Source organism: Apus apus, chromosome 16 (genome assembly GCF_020740795.1).
Source record: "Apus apus isolate bApuApu2 chromosome 16, bApuApu2.pri.cur, whole genome shotgun sequence".
In the NCBI taxonomy this organism is placed as follows: domain Eukaryota; kingdom Metazoa; phylum Chordata; class Aves; order Apodiformes; family Apodidae; genus Apus; species Apus apus.
Genome location: NC_067297.1, coordinates 10,834,782 through 10,856,065, shown reverse-complemented (window position 1 = coordinate 10,856,065; position 21,284 = coordinate 10,834,782). Strand labels below are relative to the sequence as shown.

The 21,284-nt window shown below is 49.8% G+C and overlaps 1 protein-coding gene across 1 annotated transcript in view; it reads left to right on the top strand.

Annotated features, from left to right (window-relative positions):
* The first annotated feature begins 2,543 nt into the window (after positions 1–2,543).
* Positions 2,544–21,284, top strand: part of TMEM132B (transmembrane protein 132B) — a 226,095-nt gene continuing 207,354 nt past the window's right edge. The window contains exon 1 of the mRNA XM_051634326.1: positions 2,544–2,631. Within this exon, the coding sequence (XP_051490286.1) occupies positions 2,547–2,631 (85 nt within the window). The 5' untranslated portion in view covers positions 2,544–2,546. The remainder of the gene's footprint in view (positions 2,632–21,284) is intronic.

Genomic DNA, 21,284 nt, shown 5'->3' with positions numbered 1-21,284 from the left:
GGGCAAATCCTTCAAAGGGGTTGATTACCGTTTGCATTGTATATTGCTAGTTTGTTTCTTTCAACACAACTGAGCTGACCTGCAGGAAGAGGAGGGGGGGCAATGCCAGAGCAACCATCATACAAGCTGTAGACATCACCTCATATATTTTTCCCCACTTCATTTGTAGCTGGATGATATTAGCCTTCATTAAGAGACAATAAAAGCATTAAAGCATTTTGTAGAGGAGGGAGGAGATCATACTTCTTTATTTAGCTGGGAGTGAGGCACAGGATGAATCAGTACAACTCTACTATTCATCTTAAGCACAAGTTTGGAAAGGCATTGACCAAACCAGTGCTCTGAGGGCTGAGCACCTCTGGGCCAGTGATCCTGGAGCTGTAAGTGGGATCTGTTCCTTGTCAGTGTTTTTCCAGTCTACAAAATTTCTCACCTTGAGTCTTCTTTCGGATGTTGGTTATAAAAATCACACTTAAAAATGTGCTGGAATGCTGTCTAAATGCTTCTCTTTCTATGCTGCCATATTGGGGAGGTTGTGCTGGAGGCCCTTGCCTCTGGGCAGGACTTGCAGGTGACATGGGGGACAGGAGAAGGTGCTGGCCCATTGTACCCCAGTTGGGCTGTCTCTGGTTTGGGGCTGTGAAGGAGAAGTGTTGTGTACTGACCTGTGCCCCACACACAGCCTTGGGTGCCTGTAACCCTCCACCCCACACTACTGACCCCAGGTGTGACACTGAGCCACAGGGCAAAGCTCATGGAAAGCTCTGGGATGATCTCCTGTGCACACCCTGTGGGATGACCTTGGCCTTTGCACACCTCTTCCCTCACAGCATCTCAGGGGCAGGTGTGCCCTCACCTGCCTGCTCACAGCTACCCCAGTGTTCCCTGTGTGCCCCCCAGGAATGAAATGGGGCTGTCTGAGGAAGCAAATTATCTTACTTTGGATCACCAAGTTTCTGCTAGCAGGTCAGTGTTCACTTTCTATTTCATTCTCTCAAGCACTGAGAGCAGGCAGCAAGATGATCTTCATTACTGCAGCTTCTCAAAAATGTGGTATTAGTTTTACTCTTTTTAAGGAAACCAAATCTTGGGCTTTCCTGGTTTTTGGGTTGGGGTTTTTTACACCTGTCTGGACCCAATTTGTCCAGCCTGGGTTTGGTTTCTGCGTGCCTGACTCTCCTGCCACTGTGTAGCATTTATTCATGTTTCAGTTTGTTCGGAGTGGTAAAATATTAGCCCTAAATTTTTTATGACATTCATAGGAGTGGTTATGGAGGCAAACAAGATTACAGCAAGTACTACATAAAAGCTTGTTTATGCAGGGAGGGGAAAAAAAAAAAAAATCAAACTCGGAGACGTGTTTGCAAAATTGTGGAAGAATCCCAGGGGCTGGTTTTTAGTTTTTCCTTTTCCTACCTCGCTGATTTTATTGCCGTCAGAGTAACAGCCCCCAGCTCCTAAAGGCCTGAGCTTATTTTCAGTGAGAAATTTGTTCCAGCAGCAGGTGTTTGTTATTTTTGTTTACGGCTCAATCAACCCCCCCAGCACCTGCCTTTGGCATGAACCCCCGGGCAGGGCCCGCTGCTCGCCCGTGCCCGCCACGCGCCCCTCTCGCGCTGCCCTTTGCAAACTCCGCGTTCCTGCGCACGGCTCCCCTTGCACGCCCTTTGCACGCTCCTGCACGCCCTTTGCACGCCCCTCGCGACGCCCCTCCGTGCATCCCTTTGCAAGGCTCTTTCCAACCCTCCTTTTTTGCAAACGCGCGCCCTCCCGCACCTCTTTGGATGCCGCTGCAACCCCCCGCTGCCCACCTGCGCGCACCCCCCTGGCACACCTGTGCACGCGCCTCGGCACGCCCCGCTGCCCGCACCTCCCCGCGCAGTCGGTCCCACGCAGTGACGGCGGCGGCCGCGAGGGGGGACCCGCGCTCTTCCCGGCGCTCCGGGGACGCCCCCTCGCCCCGCCGCCCTTCGGGGGTGCTGACCCAGCCCCGCACCGGCCCACCGGGGAGCGACAAACTTCTCCGGGCCGCCAACAAGGCGAGTAGGGGGGAGTCGTGCGGAGAAGGGCACACCGGGCTCCTGGACCCCCCCCCCCGCCCCCGTGTTCGGGCAGCGGCGGCCCGGGGCAGCACGGCCCCCGCCCCGGGGAGCAGAGGGGCGGCCCCGCCGAGCCCTCCCCGCCCCCCACCTTCTCGCCTTGCAGGTGAGCCCGGCAGCACCGCCCCCTCCCAGCCCCGGCCCGTCCGTCGGTACCGCCGCAGCCCCCGGCACCGCGCCCGCCCGCCCCGGGGGAAGGGCTGCGGCTGCTGCCGCGGCGGGCGGGGGCGGTGCCGGGTGCCCCCCGGGGCGGCGATGCGGCGGGGGCGGCCGTGAGCGGGGGGCCGGCGGGGACCCCCTCCCCTCCGCGGGGCCCCGCCGCTGCCGGGCGGGCGGACGGAGCCGCGGAGCGGGCGGGCGCGGGGGGAGTGGTTACCGGCTCCGCCGAGACACCCCCAGTCCCCCCCCCGCCCCGTTCAGCCGCCCCTCTCCAAATAAATCAGCACCATGACTACTTCTGGGCATGGAACAAAGAGGATGCTCTCCCGGGGCCCCGCGCTGCTCCTGGCGCCGCTGCTGCTCCTGTGCCGAGGTAACCCCCAGGGCTGCCGCCGCGCCCCTGTTTGCTTGTTGTTTCTTTTCTTTTTTTTTTTTTTCTTTAAACTCTGTTTATTTTATTCTCCCCTTATTTTTATTCATACCTGTTTCCCCCTTTATAGCCCTCCGGCCGATGTGGCCGCGGAGAGCAGCGGGGACCCCCCCGGGCGCTCCGCTCTGCCCTGCGCGCTCGCGGGTGGGACGCGCAAACCTGCCCCTCTCTTGGGCGCACAAAGTTGTCCCCATCCATCCCCGCCATAGCAGCCCCCGCGCTGCCTCCACAGTCACCTCCCTGTGTCCCGTCCCCCCCCCCACACCCTCCACGCGTGTCTCGGGCTCCGGGCCCTTGCGCGGGGGCTGCCCCGCGGCTCCGGCCGCTGCCTGCGGGGCTGCCGAGTTGGGGGGGGAAGGAAAAGTTTGGTCTTCCCGGAGCGCTGGGGCCGGGGAAGGGTCGTGAGGCTTGTGGCTTCTCACAGGGCTCCCCGCTCCTCCTTGCTGCTCCTCCTGGCTATTCTCGAGTGGGGGGAGATGTGCAGAAATTAAGTATTTTCGGTAAAATAATACTTGTGTCGCCTTTCCTGCGCTTAATGTTAAGGAGAGGGGGCTTCCACGGGCTGCCGGGGAGCAGGATCAGGCCCTCGGGCGAGCTAAGGTGGGGTTTTCCAGCTGCGGGCAGGACGCCGGCGGCTTGGGAGGGCGCGCTTGGGGCATCGCTCTCTTCTGCTTTTCTTTCTTTCTTTTTTTTTTTTTTTTTTTTCCGTCCTTTCCCCCCAGCTGATCTCGGGAACCGCCTTTCGGGTCCCAGCTGCGGGGGTTTGCCGGGGAAAGGCTCATCCCCCGGCTGGCAAACCGAAGCGCTGCCCCTGGGAAAGTCTTTCGCAGGACTTCTCTCTCCTGGCACGTTTTCCTCTGCTCGCTCGTGTGCGCTCCCTGGCAGATGTTGTTCTTAATAAACAGGGGTTGTTAAAAGCAAATTAATTAAGGTGCATCAGTGCTGAAGTTGCTCAGCGATTCGTTTGCTGTTACTGCTGCTCGGGTCGGTGCTCAGGTTTGGCTGTAGCGTAGAGCCTGGAGTGCTGGGGAAACTTCACTGGGGCTTCAGGAATATGCCGAAATGCAAGGATTTTAGGTGAAAAAGGAGTGATCCGTGGGAGGGGTAAGAGCAGCGGCTGTTGTTCCTGGGGAAGGCACAGGGAATGCGTTGTGGTACTGAAGCACTTCAGGAAAGGTCCCTACAGTGACAGCAGGAATGATTTACGAGGAAAGAGGCGTCAGTTTTGGGGACACACACATGATGGACAGAAGAGGGTCCCTGCTCTGCTTGCCACTGCCCTCCAGCTGCTTCCTTCCCCTGGGGTGTGAGCAGCCATGGAGGCACTTGGAAACACTGTTGAGCAGGACAGGAGAAGCAAGGTGCAGTGTTTGGGGTGTGGGGCACAGAAAGTGGGGTGCAGGTCGTGCGGAGTGGGGCACAGGGCACCAGCTGCCTGCAGGTCTGTGCTGCCCCGGTGAGCCGTGGCTTTCTGCTGCCAGCACAGCTCTCTGCACTCTCTGAAGCTCTCCTTTTCTAGGAGAGAGTTAAGAGCAGCAAAGGAGAAGGTTTTATTTTACATTTTGTATTGCTTTGACACATTAATGATAATTTTTTTCTTAGGTTCCCCCCCTCCCGTCTCCTCCTGTGTGGGTAGCTACCATGGTGAGGTTGGGCTGTGGGTGTAATTTTTCCAGCGCTCTGAGTGCTTAAACATATGGAAACCCACTTTGAAACAGTTTGTGGCTGCAAACCTACCGTCGTGCCTGTCCCTCTCCCCTGCTCTCTGAATGCCTCCCGGCACAATGTGCGCGTTGGAAACTCAGTGTGTGCTTTCAGCTCAAGCTGTGAATAACGAGTCTGTCCCCAGCCTGTGCCCTTCTCTCCAGGCTGTAGCATCCCTTTTCTTTCGTAGTGGAGCTCTGCCCCTGCCCTCTCCCACCCCTGGTGTGGTCTGCAGCAACGTGGAGAGGGGGTTTGGGATCTGGGGAAGCCTCTTCCGAAGGTGAGGAGTGGTGGCAGTGCCTGGGGACAGCTCCCTCCGGGGCAGGGCTGACTTTGCTGCCGCTCGCTGTGCTCCAGGTCACCTTTCTTCCCTGGATTACAGGGGTTAACGAACCACATCTTGGCTTGGGTTGTTGCAGACGGGAGAGACACCTGCATGAGTCATGCGGCGGTGCTGCCATCTCTGCAGAGCTCCCAGCTCACACAGACGGTCGTGTTGGGCACTTGCCATTTTTCTCTATTTATTTGCCTTCCCTCCCTCCCCTTGCCACGACCGGCTCTGGGCAGGCTGCGGTTTGGGGAGTGGAGCTGCAGCCGGCTGGATCCCTCCAGCATCTTCAAAGCAGGTGGCATTTGTTTGCCTGTCAGGCAGGTCCCCTCAATAGCTTTGTGAAGGTCCAATTAAGAGATCACTCTCCTGTCCCCGGGTCTCTGGCGGCCCGGCTGCCGGCGGCTGCGAGCAGAGGGTGCGTGTGTGCTGGCAGCCCAGGCTGCTCACGCCGAGCTCCAGGATGGCTCTTGCTGGCAGCAGGTCCCTGTTTGTTGCTGGCATCCAGGCAGGGCTTTTGGCAGCCTTCCTTGCTGGCGGCGGGCAGGGCTGTCTCCGAGGTTATGTGAATAGGTATCCTGTGATACCTGAATATTTGGTTTTCCTGCCTGGTGCCTTCTCACCCTCGTGTCCAGGTGGCCCCAGACTCCCTGGAGCAGGCGTGGGAATGTGGGGCTGGCTGCTGGCAGGGGGAGCACGGGGTGTGCGGGGCAAACCAACTGATTCAGCCCCTGTCAAATGCTCTTGGGCTCTGGGGCTCTGTGCAGGAGGAAGGACCTGTGAATTGCTTTTAGATTCTGGCTGCAGGGAGGTGTGGGTGGAGGGATATTAAGCTTATTTTATTATGTGTCCTTGTATCGCTCTACATAATATGGAGGCACTTTTTATGCAGAGGCTCTTCAGGAACAAAAATGAAAGACCTGTATTACCTACTGTGCAATAGATTTGCAGAATATGTTCATACAAAATGTTGAAATGTAGGTTATTTTCCTCACATTAGTGCAGATCTCAGCATTTTATGCAGTGACCATCCAAACTGATGTGATTTAGGGGATAGTGGGGTGGGAGACGAAGAAGTCTGAAATTTTTATACTGCCTCTTGCTCCAGCATCCATTAGAGCAATATATTTCATATATTCTGATTTTACTTCCCATCAGCATAAATCTAGAGCAGCTCCTCTGAAGTCAGTGAAGCTGCTCTGGATTTATGCATTGCTGCTGTGATTGGTGTTGGGCTCTCTGGGAATACAGGAGGGAACTGTATGACCTGCCCTGCGCAGCATTTTTCGCTTCAGAAATACCCTGTCACTGATGCTGCAGCCTCCTTTGTATATTTGAAATGGGGAAGTCTTCATCACTCACTGTGTTTGGTTTTTGGTAATTTTCTTCCATTTGTCAGGCTTGTTCACAGAGCTCCGTTCACTGACACCTGACTCTCTGGCTGATCAATAGAGTCTCTTGAGGTTTGAATGCCAAAATAGTTACATTAAAAAAAATAAATCAATGAAGCACAATTAATTTGCTGTATTTTATTACTGGGAATGAGAGGAGCTCCAAGCCCAATTATCTCAATGTTTAAAGCAGCTTAGTGTGGCAAGGAATGTACAAGCCTAGCAGCAGCTGGAGGATGTCTCAGGTCACTGAGACTGGGCCACAGTTTGTGTCTCAGAAAGGATTTTTTTTGGATCAGGGATGCATTCAGTAGCCAGAAATGGCATTTTTATTTAATTGCTGTGATGGGTTTGCCATCATGGATATGGTCCCATTTTTGGAGCCCAGACAGATGTCTGGTGTGTGCAGCACTTCTGGGCGAGGACTCCCTTGTTTCAGAGAACTCAGAAGTCAGGCTGCTCAGGACCCCTGTGCTGCTGCCCTCCCAGGGGGGTCCCTTTGCTGAAGGGCAGAGGAAGCATCATTGCTTGTGGCGTGGGGTTGTTGAGGCTTGTGGAGCTGCTCTTCCCCACCTCAGTGGTTGGGGCTGAGAGGAAGCACCAGTTTTGCCATGATGGAGAAGTGGCTTCACCGAGCAATGTCTTGCTCACACAGGTGGCTGCAAACCTGTCCTGTCTCAGAGGTGCAACCAGGGAGCAAAGAGGAAGTACCAGTCTGCTCCGTGCTGTGGGCAGCAAGCGAAACAAAAAATCCTCTGGCCTTAATAAACATCCCACTGAATGAGAAGCCATCCCACGGAAATCAATACTGCCAGCTCAACAAATTAAATTCTCTGAACTCGATTCCCCTTCTCCCCCTGCCTAAATATAACTCCTGTTTGTCAGTGGCAAGTGGTGACTTGATTTGTTGGCAGAGCCTTAGCGCTCGCCCCTGTCGGAGGCTCAGCTGATGTGCTGGCACGTGGGGGTAGCGGAGATGCTTTCCTCACTAGGGCTGTCAGATCCTCTCTCCTCAAGTGCCAGGGAGGCTGGGGGGTGTGAGTTGCCACGTGGTGCTCTGGGTGTTGTGGAAGATGCTTCAATTTTGTGCTGCCGGGAGTTTCCCAGCTGGCATTTCAGAGGAAGCTGCTCCCGTGTGAGGATGGGCAGGCAGAAATTGCAAGCAAAGAGGTCCTCAGAGGGAGCTGCCAGGGGTGGACGGGGGTTGCTTAGTGTCTGGCTTTCCCTGGGTATTCCCATTCCCCTCCGTGCCACAGAGAGCTGCGATGGGAAGCAGTGCAAGTGCTGCTCGGAGAGCGTGCAGCGGGTCCCTCGGCATGGGAGGACTTTGCTGTTTGCTCAGTGTCTTGCACAATGGACTCGTCTCGGGTGCAATGCAAATATTAACATCTCCTGCACTCTGTGCAAAGCTGCTCTTGCAGCACATCCCAGCTTTTCTTTGTTTATATAAACGTGTTTGTTTCTGACAGCATTCAGAAAGCTTCATGAATTACGATATGCTTGGGATTTGAGCACGTTTTCTTTTTCCCCCTTTTTTTCTTTTTCCGAAGCACTCTTTCTTCCCAAATTTTGGTGATGAAATGACAAGAGGTATGCATATTTCATCAGGCCGTTGAGAGGCAATGTAAACACCATCTTTCATGGAAAATCAGTTTGTTCAAGTTTAAAAGCAGCCCAGCCTCCCCACTTGATCCATTTACCTGTCATAGGAGATTTAAAGGTGGTGATTGTGTCCTGTCTTGTCTCTCACAGTTCAGACAAGGAGAGGAAAAATGAAGTGTAGCGTTCTGAAAACTGTTTCTTTTCTGATTGTCTTGGTGTTGGTGGTAGCAGGGGGTGAAGCAAAGGGGTACCTTGAGGAGATGTTGATAGCCAGGAGCTGAGGGGTTTCCACGAGGCTGTGGTCTGCTGCTGAGCAGAGTAATTGGAAACTGTGTGTGACCCAGCTCTGCTCATCTCACCGTGCCTGCACCAACTGGCCCTTGAGAGCTGCTCTGCCCTTGAGAGCTGCTCTGCCCCATCGCTTCCCCTGTGGTGGAGGAGGAGACCTGCAACAGCAGAAAAACGGGCTTCTAGTGTCAAAGGTGGTAAATTTTGGGGAGAGGGTGCTTGGGGTTCTGCTATTGCATGGACCTGTCCTCTTGTCCCAGAGCAACATCCATCAGGTTACGGACTGTGCAGGGACCAGAGATATGGTCTGGGGAGAGTGTAGGGTAAAAATAGCCATATTGGGCAGCTCTGGCTGGACATCAGTGATGGTGCCACAAAGCTACCCTAGATGGAAAGAAATGTTGGAAAAACCCCACTGATGCAATTCAAATAGGGGCTAAATTGAGAAGCAAGGACCAAAATCTCTATTCTGGCCAAGCCAAGTGGCTCAAGAGGCTCCAAACATGGTGTTCCCACCTGGATCAGCCCCTGGATTCTGTGGGAAGTGGTGCCTCCTGCCAAGCAGCTGTCCTTATCCCAAAGCCATTTATTTGCCTGAGGGTAACACGTGCCCTAAATACATAGCGTTGTGAGAGTTTGGTCACCTGCTGAGGGAAGCCCCAGGGAAATTCGACCTGGGGAGGAAACACTTCTCTGCTTGAAGTTTAGGGAATGGCTTCCTCATTACCCAAGAAATAAAATCCTTCAAAAGACTAACTTAGAAGTGCAGGTATCTTTGGGTTTGGTCTTTTGTTTTGTTTGTTTTGCCTGAATGGGAACATCTCAAAAACAGATGGCAAAGCAGAGATTTATTTCCCGTGAAGTGCAGAGGGCTGGTGCACAGGACCTTATCTGCTTGTGGGCCCTGCAATAAACCTGTCAGCAGGTGATTTAAATCCATTTTTTCTGATTGGGAGAGTAGTGGAAGGAACAGGGTTTATGTTACTTATGAATTTTATGAGCAATGTTAGGTTTTTAAGATGCAGGAATGATCAGGGGCATGGCTCTGTAGCACCAGAGACTTTAATTCCTTTCATAAAGGATCTTCCTCGAGTCACAAAAATGAACCATTTTATGTTATTTAGCAGTTGGGCTGCTGAAGCCAGCTGTTTGCAGGAGTGACAGATGCAACTATTTTATAGCTCAGTTTAGGAGTTCTTGTCAATTAGCCACAGCTTTTGCTTAGCAGTAAGACCTTTGCCACAATGGGGAAAGAGGGCTGCTTAAAGAATGCTCTAACTCTTGACACAAATGTTTATGCTGCAGCTCTAGAAAAAGATGAAATTTGCACCAGAAAAAGACTGAGTCCGTGTGTGCTAAAAGGGAACCCTTGAGCAGATGGAGCAGGTTTCTATGCAACAAGCAATAATTAGAAATCCAGCAGATAGTTGGTAGCTGATGACTATCTTTGGTACCCAGGTTTTTGATTGAGAAAGGAGTGAGTCTGGGATGAGTTTTGTAAGGAGCTGGTCTGGATGTGTGTGGAGGGCAAGTCCCTGGCTGGTGTGAGCTCCTGGTGGGGCAAGAGGCAACAGCCATCAGCCCTCAGTGCCCCTGTCCCTGACTCTGTGGGGCTATGGCAGCCTGAAGTGTCACCAGTGGTTTTGAAAGGCACTTAGAGAGCAGGGGGTGGAGGACCAAGAAATGCAGAAAGTGTGATTCTTTGCAGTGCCAAAAGGACAGCGCCCAGACCCACCATGGCACAGGCGTTTAAAGTGTTGCCACAGAGGTGTCTGCAGAGGACGGTGAAAGCTCTCTGGAAGCAGTGGAGATCTGTCAGGCCAAGCTGGAAGGCCAGTGTGCCTCAGCCATCTCTGAATCATGGGAATTAGAGCTGGAAAAGCTGGTGAATAAGCCGCCTTTCCTGTCTCTGGTTGTTGGGTACAGCCTGTTCCTGAGTGTGCTGGTTTTCAGCGACGCAGCAGCAGGACTTCTGCTGCTTCCTTTGGCAGAGCCTTCCTCAGCCTACTAGACCTCTCCTGTGTTCTGCCTACGCTTTTCCTTCTCTGCTTTGTTCTGTCATTTATTGGATGACCTGAATCCACAGCTTCCCATCCTTAGCACCCGTCCAAAACCAAACCCAGACAGATCTGCCAAACAGGGACAAGTGGTTAAACAGTGAGTGGGAAACGCTCTGAAGAAGGAGCTGAAGCTGGTGTGTAAATACATTTACAGCTGGAGGTTATTTGGAGAATAAAGGGCAAGGACTTGTAATGCAAGTGGTGATGAGCCACAGATTATGCTCCTAAGTTACTCAGAAGGCAGTTAGAGCCCCACTATCTAATTCATCTCCCAGTAAGACATTCTCCTCCAAGGTGTTCGGAAATAATGGAGTCGCTTAGTTACTAACATTATTAAATCCTCATCTCTGACAGCTATGAGAATTAATATATAAAGGTTTCCTCCTCTTTTTTTTTTTTTTTTTTTTTTTAAATGCAGCTCAGTTACTCATTTCCTGTCTTTTGCTCACTAAAAGTTATTAGCATGAGTATTGGTGCAAAAAAGGCTCTATTTCATTAAAGGAACAAGCAAGAGAAAACCAGGAGATAGCATGAATTTTATTGCAGTTCAGGCATTTTTTTTTCCTTTATTTTCAAATGTTAGTGGTTGATGATTCTCCTGTCTGTAGATCTCAAAGGGCTTTGGAGAAGAGAGCAGGCACCCTTGAAGATGTGGTCCATGCTCTCCCACCCTCCCTGGGAGGGGCCCCAGGGCAGCAGCCCCATCCCAGATGTCCTTCTGGCAGGGACAGCAGAGGTGTTGGGTGAAGCTGGTTTCTGGGGTTATTTTTTGAAGACAGCTGATTCTTTTTATTATTATTATTTTTATTTTTATTTTTCCTCCTGCTGCTCTTTGGAGAGTGAGGCTCAGCTTGGGTGGGAGGCTGCTGAGATGGTGTGGATGGTCCATTGGCCACAGAACACTAAGCACTGGTTGGGTGCCAGCTCCTCCTCCATGTCTTAGCTGTGGCTTGTTTTGGTGGCTGAGCTGCTCAGCATCTCTCACCCCCATCCTGGGCATGCTGAGGCCTGTGGACAAGTGTCAGGGCTCTCTCAGGCTGCCCCAGTGCTGGCATTACAAGGTTAAGCACCATTAGTTTGAGTGGGGAAGGGCAAGGCTGAATTAACAGTTGTTTCTTTTGCTGAGTTTGATTTGCACCTGCTTGTTAGAACTGTTATGGGAAGTCATAAGCAGAAATGAAGAGATGGAGGTAATGTTCTTTCTTACTAAAAGCAAAGACTGTCCCTACAGAGCCAAGCCCAGCCCGTGGTCCCACCACATCACCTCCCTGGTGTGACAGAGTTGGGCAGTCTCAGGGCTTGGGGACATCTTTTTTAGGGTCTGCAGTGAGGAGCTGTTCTTTAGATACGCCCTTTAAAGCCCAAATGTCCATCTTACACACCTTGTTTTACCACAGAACCCTCCCTATTTGCAACTCTGTTAGTATCATATGAGATTGCTGATGTCTGCTGTAAGCCCTGGGGAATGTGGGGAGTGTCAGCTCCTGGGTGGAGCTTCAGCTGGGTCTTATCTAAGCTGGAGCTGATGAAGCTTTGATCCTGCTCCACCAGAGTTAAATTATCTTCCTTCCTTTCTCTGAGCATATTGCAGCCCAACACGTTAAATGCATTAGAAGGCTTTATTGCATTTAGCCAATTAACAAACAAGGAAAGTCAAAGAGAAGTCATTGCTTTGGTTCTCACACCAACCAGCAAGCTTTTGGGTCATTTCCCAAACTCCCCATCATGTCTCTCTGTCCCCATGCCATCTTGCTTGCTGCATGGCAGTCTCCCCAAGCCATCCTGTGGCCAAGTCCAAGTGTCTACCAGCAGCTGGGCTCCCCATGTCCAGGGGCTCCATGCAAGGTCTTTGCCTGCAAGATGCTGAGTCCCAGCAAGCCTCACCTGGCATCACCATTTACTTGGGGAGCATAACTCCTCTGCCCTCCCACCTGCTTGTGCTCTAATGCACTTAAAAAAGCTGCTGATAAATTGTAGCTCTCCTGGCTGCTCCTGAGGTGTGGTTGATGCCCCTTTCCAGCTGAAGGTTGGGTGGAGAGGGTCCCTGCAGTCAGCAGGGATGCTGATGGGATTGTGGATGTCGTGAGCAAAAGGCTGAGAGCGGGAGCAGCTCCAGCCCTAATGGGTTTCCGTCAAAATGCTCAGCCTGGTTAGGTGTGCAGGGTCTGGGAATTGTCCTTTCAGGCTCCAGTCTGTGAGACTTCATCATCTGAGTTATTCTCTCCAAAACACAGTTATCTCCCTCAATGACAGTCTTCTATTGAAAACGATCTCTTTCAGCAGGGCACTTGCATTTATTTACTGCACAGCTTCTCCCATTAGTATAATCATTACTCCTTGGACTGGGTTTGAATTCAGAGCATCCCACTGTGGTACTTAAAGAATTAATTACAGCAATGAAAGAATTCCTCTAAAGACTTCTATCAATTGGTCTGGTTGAAGTGTTTTAGTTTTGCTTCAATTGGTGCAGCTCTTGTCAAAAGACTGTGAGAAAATGCACGGGTCAGTGATTTAGATTAGGCAAATTACGTTAGAAAAATTGATTTGATTTAGAAAGTGAGCTTTCAGATCCCAGGGAATTGCCTACTTCTTTCTCTGCTGTGCTGCTTCTCCCTGAAGATGAGCAGAGGCAGATAATTCAGGGTTGAAGTAAGTGGCTATTGTAAAATGTTTGTCTGAGAGTTGACCAGAGATGGGTTGGCACGTATCTTCAGATAAACAATTATTGACCCATATTTTGCTATCTGTGCATCAGCTGGAGATACGGATGGACGGGGTTGCTTATAAACAGCACTTGTAGGTGGTTCATGTGGCTTGCTGAAGAATTGGCTCCTTGCTTTTAGACTTGGGTGTTGTTTTGTGGGTTTTTTTGTTTGTTTCCCCAGAAATGGCTTTTCTGTAGGACACACCTTCAGAGCCAGCACCCACCTGGGGACATGTGCTGCACCCCTGCCTTTCCCAGCCCAGCACCTGCCTTGCCTGGCTCCCTGCTTAGTCATTCCTGGGGCTGGGAGTTTGCTTTTCATGGGGTTTTTTATTTCCTTGGATCAAACTGAACGGTTCCTCCTTCCATTCCTTGTCTTGAAGGGAGTGCAGTCCCTGGGCTGCAGTAGGATGGTGCCCAACAGTGGCACATTGAGTGGTGTCTGCTCAGAGGGCTGGTTGATAAAAAACACCTTCTGAATGAGCAGTTCCTTTCCCTGCACACCAAGGAGTTTTTTCCAAGTTCTTTTTCTGACCAGCTGTGTTTTGCCTGAGAGAATGGCAGGTTGTGAGGGCAGTGGCTTTTGGCTGGAGACCCAAAATGTTCATGCCCATTTGTGAGTCACCTACCACTGGGAATGGGCTCTCTGAGTTTGTCAGGGCAGCAGGGATGAAGTTTGGCAGCAAGTGTTCAAGTTTTTACTTTGTAAAATTTCTCTTTTTAAAAAACAGTCAAGGAGCCAGGTTGCATCTAGCAATGCTTTTTGTTTCTGTGTTGCCTTGCAGAACCCCTTAAATTCCAGCTTGTCTACTGGGATGTCGAAGAGATTGTATTTTTGGCCTGGCTTGCACTGGTGGCATTTCTGTAGCACCACCAAGTGTCTCCCCGGAAATGAAAATCCAGGTGTGGGGCTCTGGAGAGCCTGTGTCTCTCCCCTGTTCTGGGTACCAGAGGTGCCAGGTTCTGGTAGTGTCACCAAGGCTGGGTGCACCCTTGGGTTTGGAGGGTGTGTGTACGTCCCTGCGCCCTGTACAGCTTGAGTTCCCTGTCCAGACTCAGCCTGGGAAGCGTGATGGTGAGTGCAAGGAGAGGAGCGATGCTGGCGGGAGCTGGAACTGAGACTCCCACAGCACCTGAATTCAGTGCTGCAAAAAAGAAGTTGCAAAGTAGCAATCCACCTGCCCACTTAGTGGGAGAAACCTGAGATCATTTCACATAACCAGCCCCCTGGTGTTTAAAAAAAACCTCCACAGAACTACTGCAGGTTTTTGCTTGAATGTGGATAACTGGCAAAACCTAAAGCACGTTGTGCTCCAAGTCTGTGGGGCTTTTTTCCCCCTCCTTTTGACAAACAGAAGCTGTATCAGATTAAATTTAAGAAAAAAAATAGTACATAGCTTTTCAGATACCATGTATCTGCCATGACATTTCAGAGGTATTATTTTATTCCTCCCTGAAACTCCCTAGTTAATTACCAGCAGAGTTAGCAGTGAGTGGATGTTTTTTCTTTGCTGGGGGGACAGTTAACGTTGTCCCCATCACACACCTCACAGGAACACGTTCTCAAGGTGATGCATTATGCAGGTGCATTGCTGTGCTACAGCTGCTTGGCTAGATCAGTGTCTCTACTAAAACCCACAATATTCAGGGATTTTAATTTGGTTGTAAAATCTGGCTCCAGGCACTACCTCAGATGATGAAGTCCAGGACTGATGGGTTTTTTGTGTGGTTTTTTTGTGGTTTTTTTTTTTTGTTTTTTTTTTTGTAATCTCATTTTATTTTTTTCATGCATTTTGTGTCTTTTCTTTCCCCTTGACTGTGAGGACACAGAGGAAACAGGCTCCAAAAGCGCTGCTTGAGCCTTGCTTATGTGAATTGACAGGCATGGAGTTGGAGGAAGGTTGTAAAGGTTTCTGCCTCCACGTGTTGGGGCAGCCGTTCAGATTAGAAGAGGGGTTACTGAGAGGGGGGTGTGAACGTGGCAAGCTCAAAGGTGTCCTGAAGGAGAGGTCTTCAGGGTGGGCAGTTCTACAAGCCAGGTTTGGGGGGCATGTTCTCCCTGCCCCAAAGGGGTGGCACCTGCTGTGCCACAGCTCTGGTGGAAGCTGGGGCCACGGTGTGTGGAGGTGGACACTGGTCACACCATGGAGACACAGCGGGGCTTTGCTTTGGGACTGGGCTCGCTGAAGCGCAGCAGATGCTTCTCTGCTCCACCACAATTTGTAATTAAAGCACAACTTGCTGTCCTGATTAGATTAAGCAGTTAAATTCATTTGCAATATTTTTTTTTCCCCCTGCATTGTGTAATTAGCAACGTATGAAGCTTACATTAGCTCAATTAAAAGTTATAATGATTGATTTGCACATCAAAGCCTCCCCATGAATCAACTGGTACAGCACACCGGAGCGAGCTCCATTACGCTGTGGTTGTGTGAAGTGCCCAGTCCAACACTGTGCCCCCCAGCTCCCAGGGCACAATGAGTGCTCCACTGTGGTGGTTACTGGTGTCTTGGTCTTTCCCAAAGGCGGGGGTGTCTGTGACTCAAGTTGCTTGATAAATGAGAGGGCTGATGCTTGCCAGGACCTGACAACTCCTTCCTTGCCTCCAAGTCGGGATAATGTGTCCCAAAACCTGACCCTTCATCTGGGTAATGCTTAGAAATGATAAGGTTACTGGTGGTTCTTGTTGATGCCTTGTGAATATAAGCATCCTTCTAAAGTGTTTTGGCCAAATTCTGAATGTTTTACCCAGGTGAATCTTTGAGTAACGTGAGTTTTGCCTGAAGTTATTTTCTAAGTCAGACTGGGGCTATAACTAGTAAAGAGCCTCATTTAAGCAAGCCAAAGCCAACAAGAAAGCTATTATAAGTTAATTATAATGAATTATTTTTTCTTTCTGAAGTAGTCATAATATTGCCTCTATTTCCACCTTCTGCTGAGCTGTGAAAATATTCTGCAAAATGATATTTTTGAGTTGATGGAAAAGTGCACCCCTGTCAACAATATTTTTCTATTGCTCATCAGAGACAGGCTTCCTAAGGAAAGAGATCTGTGTTGGAAAAGTACATCAGCTGCAGAGAGTTTATTCAAAGTCTTCTCAAATAGCAGGCACAGTCTATGAGTTCCTGCTCCAGCTGAAGATGAAATGCAGAATGTGGTTTCTAATTTTTCAGAGAAGTGGATGGGACAGGTTGTAATAATGTGTTCCCATTTTCACATGACATGGATTTTTATATTAAAGGTTCCAGTGGAAAAGGTCTGGAGGTGTTAAAGTATTTATATATTGTTTAAGTTACTATATGAGGGTGTGTCTCCTTCCCTAGAGCCCTGTGGAGGTTGTGGATGTGTAAGTGTGTGGAAAACAAGATCCCACCTTTTTTGGCCCACGTACTTGTCTGTGTGTAGGTGCACGTGTGTGCGCCGAGGTTAAATTGGTCGGGTGTTAAATGTTTCACTTTTCCAACCATCAATGTCAATTGAATTTCATAAGCCATTAAAGTTCTCTGCTGCTTCCTTTGCTGTTCCAGTTACGTGAGCTCTGGCCATTTAGCTGCAGGTCCTGGGGCATGATTGCTCTGTGGAGCAGCAAAAGCAAATTGGTTCCTGATGTAGAATCTTTTATATATAATATATATAATTTTTTTTTAATGTTCTAACTCGCTGTGAGTGACGATGTTGGGCTGGTGATGCGGATCTTCAGGCTTGGCTTTTTCTGGTTCAGCTCTAGATCCTCCCCAACAGCATCCTTTCTTGTAAAAGCTTTTGTGCCTAGTTTGAATGGCAAAACATTATATGTAGTGGAAGAGGATTTCTTTTTGTTGTTTATGTACTTATCTTTAGAGTCATGGTGGAAAGATTGGACTGGGGGTTGGGTTTTCTCCCTGCACGTTTGAAATGTTTATGAGAATGATACTTTTTTGGATCAGAGGAGAACTTCTGGCTGCCCTCTGAGTTTGTTTCAATACTGGCAGTGTGACAAATAATGAAAATGCAATCATTTCCCCTGCTCCCACTTTTATTCTCAGGATAAATGAATGGTTAAGATCTCTGTGCTCAAAAATAATTGCTCACAGCTCTTAAAAAAAAAAATAATCCATAGCACTTACCCTTTAAATAGACGATTTGATCTTTTCTGTTGGTTTGTATTTTGCACTGGTGATTTTGCTGCCAGTCTGAGGCTAAACTTGACAAAGTTTATATGGAGGCTGAGCAGGTTAAAGCTGCAGGAAGGGAAATGAGTTAAGTCATTTTAGTGCTCTAGAAAGCAGTTCCCCTGGCAGGAGCTGAGCAGTGGGGATGCAGCAGGGCCATGCCACCATGGGCTGCCAGTAGAACTGGTTTGCACAGCAGAAAGCTAAAGGAGTTGCCAAAATACAGAATTAATGGAAAAAAACCAGTACTTTTTATTTGCCATGTGATTCAAAGTAGCTTAAGCATCTTCTACAGTGGGTGTGAGAGGCTGCTGGGACCTGCTGGGCAAGAGCTCCCAGCTGCGTGTTCCTCCTCCTGCCCTGGTGGTTGATGAACAGAGGGGGGTGTCCACTGGTGTTTTGCCAGGATTTCTCCTTTTCCTTCCTTGCTTTTACGGCAGTCGGTGTGAGGATAAATTGCTGTAGTTTCTCTCTCCTCCTCTTGCATCCAAAGGATGCTGTGCAATGGGCAGGCCTGGTTGCACATCCCAAACACCGTGTGCTCCACCTTGCTGGAGCATTGACCTGCTGTGGTTCCAGCAATAAAAGGCCTAAAAGATCAGGCTGGGCCTGTGCTCCTTGTCTGGGGAGGACTGCAGTGGTTTCATTCCTTTATTTTTTGTTTTAATGCTGCTAATTGGTGCTCTCAGCCTCATCTCCAGCTTCCTGAAGGCTGCTGCCTGAGGATCCTTGTGAACAGTTCGGGAAATGTGTTTAAACGCTGGGAGATCTTTTATACTTTTCTCTTTAGGGGCTCATTCCTTCAAGAAAGATAAATGTGTCCTGAGTCCCCTCCTGCCCAGGACAAACACTTTCCATGAACCCTGCAGTAAGGCTCCAGGCACCTCTGCAGCAGAGAAGGGAGATGAGGGTTAGTGCTAATGCCACAGAAGCTCAGCCTGGCTGCACCCGGTGTCCCGCGGAAGCTCTGGTTTTGGTCTGTTTGCTCCATACTCCAGGTGGGGCCTTTGGATGCTGGGGATGGGGACTGGTAGGGCATCCAACTTCACTCCTGCCCAGGGGAGGAGAGCATCCATCTGCCTATCACAAGCATAATTTACTCAAGCCAGTGGCCCTGTTAAATCAACAGGGCTGCCAACTGGATGCTAATGCAGTGTGCCTGCTGTGGTCCTTGGTAATGCCATGGCTGCACCACTCATGTTGGTCTGTCTGGTGGGCGGTGTGTGTCTCTCTGTTCTTCATGGTGGTGACTCTGTGGGCACCAAGGCAGAGAAGATTTAAGCTGTGTCTGTGCTTAAAAGCAGAGGAAAAGCGTCACTTGATGGGTTTTCCCTTCATGGCTGATGGCTGTAGCCATATGTTCCCCAGGTTTGGAGACGCCTGAGCCATTCCTGGTGGTCCTGGGGGGGGTTGGACGAGGGTGCATGGTTTCTCCCAAGACAGAGAAGCACCATCCAGTTGGACGTATGCTCTTGCAAGCCGGGCCAATTAATTCTGCTTGGGGCAGTGAGCCAGCACTGCTAGGAGGCAAAGATGAATAGCCAGGCTGGCTCTTCCTCCTCCTCGGGAGCATTTTGGGAGGTCAGGAGCCACCACAGTGGGTGTGTTTCCGGAACAGTTTGCAGCTCATTTCTGTTGGTGAGACACGGAGCTGGCAAAGGTGCTGCTTCCATAAAGCATCCCCTGATGATAATGCATTAAGTTGGTTGGTTTTAAATGCCTTTTTAAAAGCTGGCTCTCCACCAAATTTATTCTGCTGTTACTAAGTTGTGAGACCCTGGCGTGGTGCCCTTGGGAAGGTGTGGTTTGGGTTGTTTGGTTGGTTGGTTTTTGTTTTTGTTTTTTTTTTTTTTTTTTGGAAAGCCTAATCTGGTGCTTGCTCAGGGGTCACTGATGGGAACTCTATGCCAGCCAGTGGTGTCTGGAGGTTTTCACCCTGTGGTGGCCTTGCTGAGGTTGTCACCCCATAGTGGCCTTGTCTTGGCTCATCCAAAATGAGCTGCAGGTCCTGGAGCCGTTGCGTGGATCTGTTAGTTGTTGGTGGCTTTAATCAGAAAAACTGGATTGAGCATCAGCTTATCCTGTTATCCCAGGAGGTGTCCCTCACCTTTTACTTTTTATCTACAGCCTCTCACTGGCAGGAGATGCAAAAGCCTCCCTGTGGTGTTGGGAGAACTTTGAGGCTCATGGATTTTCCACCCCCTCCCTCCCCTCCTTGTTTTAAGGCTACATCCTTCTTTGTGAGAGGCTGTTCACTCTGGAGCCTTTCAGGAGCCTTTCAGGGAGGGATTTCCAAGGTACTGGGTGGATGTTTCTCTGCCTTTTCATCTGCAGGCAAAAAAAGGTATTTTGAGTGCTGCTGGTGAGAGCAGACATCCAGGCAGAAGTGAAATCCTAGTCCTCCCCCCCCCATAAAAAAAAAGGAAGAATTAAAAACATGGTTGTGTTTGTATGGAGGAATAAATGTTCAGGGTGTGTTGGTGTTTGCAAATAACTCATGGTGCTTCAAGACCAAGAGAGTGCCCAGGGCCTCCTGAATATGTCTGTGAAAGTAAAACAAGTGATTGTGTTTAAAGAACGACATGGGGTATTGTTTATTTTTGCTCCTAATTAGAGGGAGATGCAAGTGGTCTGATTCTCATATTTTAAGAGCAACATTCAGCTGAAGTGATGGACAGGGAAGATGAGAAGAGACTGCTACAAGCCAAAAAGCAGCAAACCCATGAAGCAGAGCTAGAGACAGCTTTAAAGCTATGAACATAATTGCCCGAGGAGTCTGCCAAGGACCAGATGCTGTAAATGAAAGAATAACTTCCATGCCTTGGCATCTGCCTGCGATCCAGGGGGAGGAGGAGGAGCCGGGGAACTGCATGGAGGGCTGGCAAACGGTTGCTCCAGCTGCAAAACTGGTACCTTCAGAAATATTTGGTCCCTACTGGTATTTTTGTATGGAGGAGAGCAAACCTGTTGGAAAGAAGAGAGGCAATGGTCCATGCCTGTATCTTCTGGGCTGTGTCACCCTGTGCTGTGTTTGGTGTCAGTGTTACGTGGTTCTTTGCCTGCCAGAAGGTTCGGGTGCTGTGCAGCTTAAGCAGGTGGTGGTAAATGAGGAAGATGTGTCTGGGCTGAATTCTGAACCTTTTGGGACCCTTTTCTGCCCAGAACCCTGCAGAGCAGTCTGTTGTCCGTGCATGGACAAGCTCAGTTGATTTTTAAAATAAGTGGCTACACGTGACTTGTCTGAGGTCAAATGACTCTTGGCAATGCTCTAGTTTTGAAAACCAAACTGAAAAGTTCCTATTATTTTTCCCCCCAGTTTATTTTTACAATTACTGTTAAAATAATTGCAGTCCTAGGTAAGCAGCTGGGTTTGACATAATCAGCACATAAACAATATCCATCATTTACATGGTGTAAAACCTCTGCAACACAACATGTTGCTGAGGCTGCATCTTAAGGAAAAAAACAAAAAGCCTTTATGGGAAGGGGAGCAGAAAATCAGCTGGGGTCCTCCTCCTGCATTTAGTACATGTGGATAACAGCATCAGTGTTTGCAGCAGCCAGGCAATCTCCTTTCTGCTTGTGCTTGAACCAAACACCCCAGAAAAAGGTGATAATAGCGAGGCTGCACTTGGGACATCTTCAGAGAGCCGGGCTGCCTGATGTGCCTAAACAGAACGTGCCCTTTGCAGCTGGGGAAGCCAAGGCAGGGAGCAGTAATTAGAGGTATTATGGGAAGTTCATGCAGTTTCAGGCAAGGACAAGGGGGTTAGTGCTGTTTTTCCAGCCAGGGAGAGGAAGAATAGCTTTGTTCATGGGTTAGGTGTGGTGTTTTTTGTTTTTTGTTTTTTTTTTTTTAACTATTTGAATAGCCTTTTGTTTTCTACTCTTGTTTGGCTTTAACCAGTGGAGAAGAGGTTCAAAACATTCCTTGGGTGCATGGGGATGAGATGGAAGTGGGAGTGGGATGGAGGGTTCATTACTGGGGGGCGTCCTGAGGAGCATCCCCAGCATCATGAGGAGCCTGGCAGGGAGCAGGGGGAAGTGGAAGCAGCGGGGGGCGAATTCAGCCCCTGTCTCCATGTGCTCGTGGCAACCTGCTGCATGTGTGTCCATGTTTGTAAGCACTTGTGGGAGTTTTACCTGGAAATAACAAAGTGTTTTAGCAAGGAAGGGCAGGAGGAAGCCTTTGTGTTGCTGCAGCTTGGGGAAACAGTCGTGTGCAAGTCAAATAGCTGCAACATGTTGAGTGCTGAATGACTCTGCTTATTAATATAATAAACCAGAGGAACACGCTGCCATGGCAGTCCCTGCAGCAAGAACCCAGGGGGTTATTTTAACCAAGGCAGCATTAAATCTTTCTGTCTC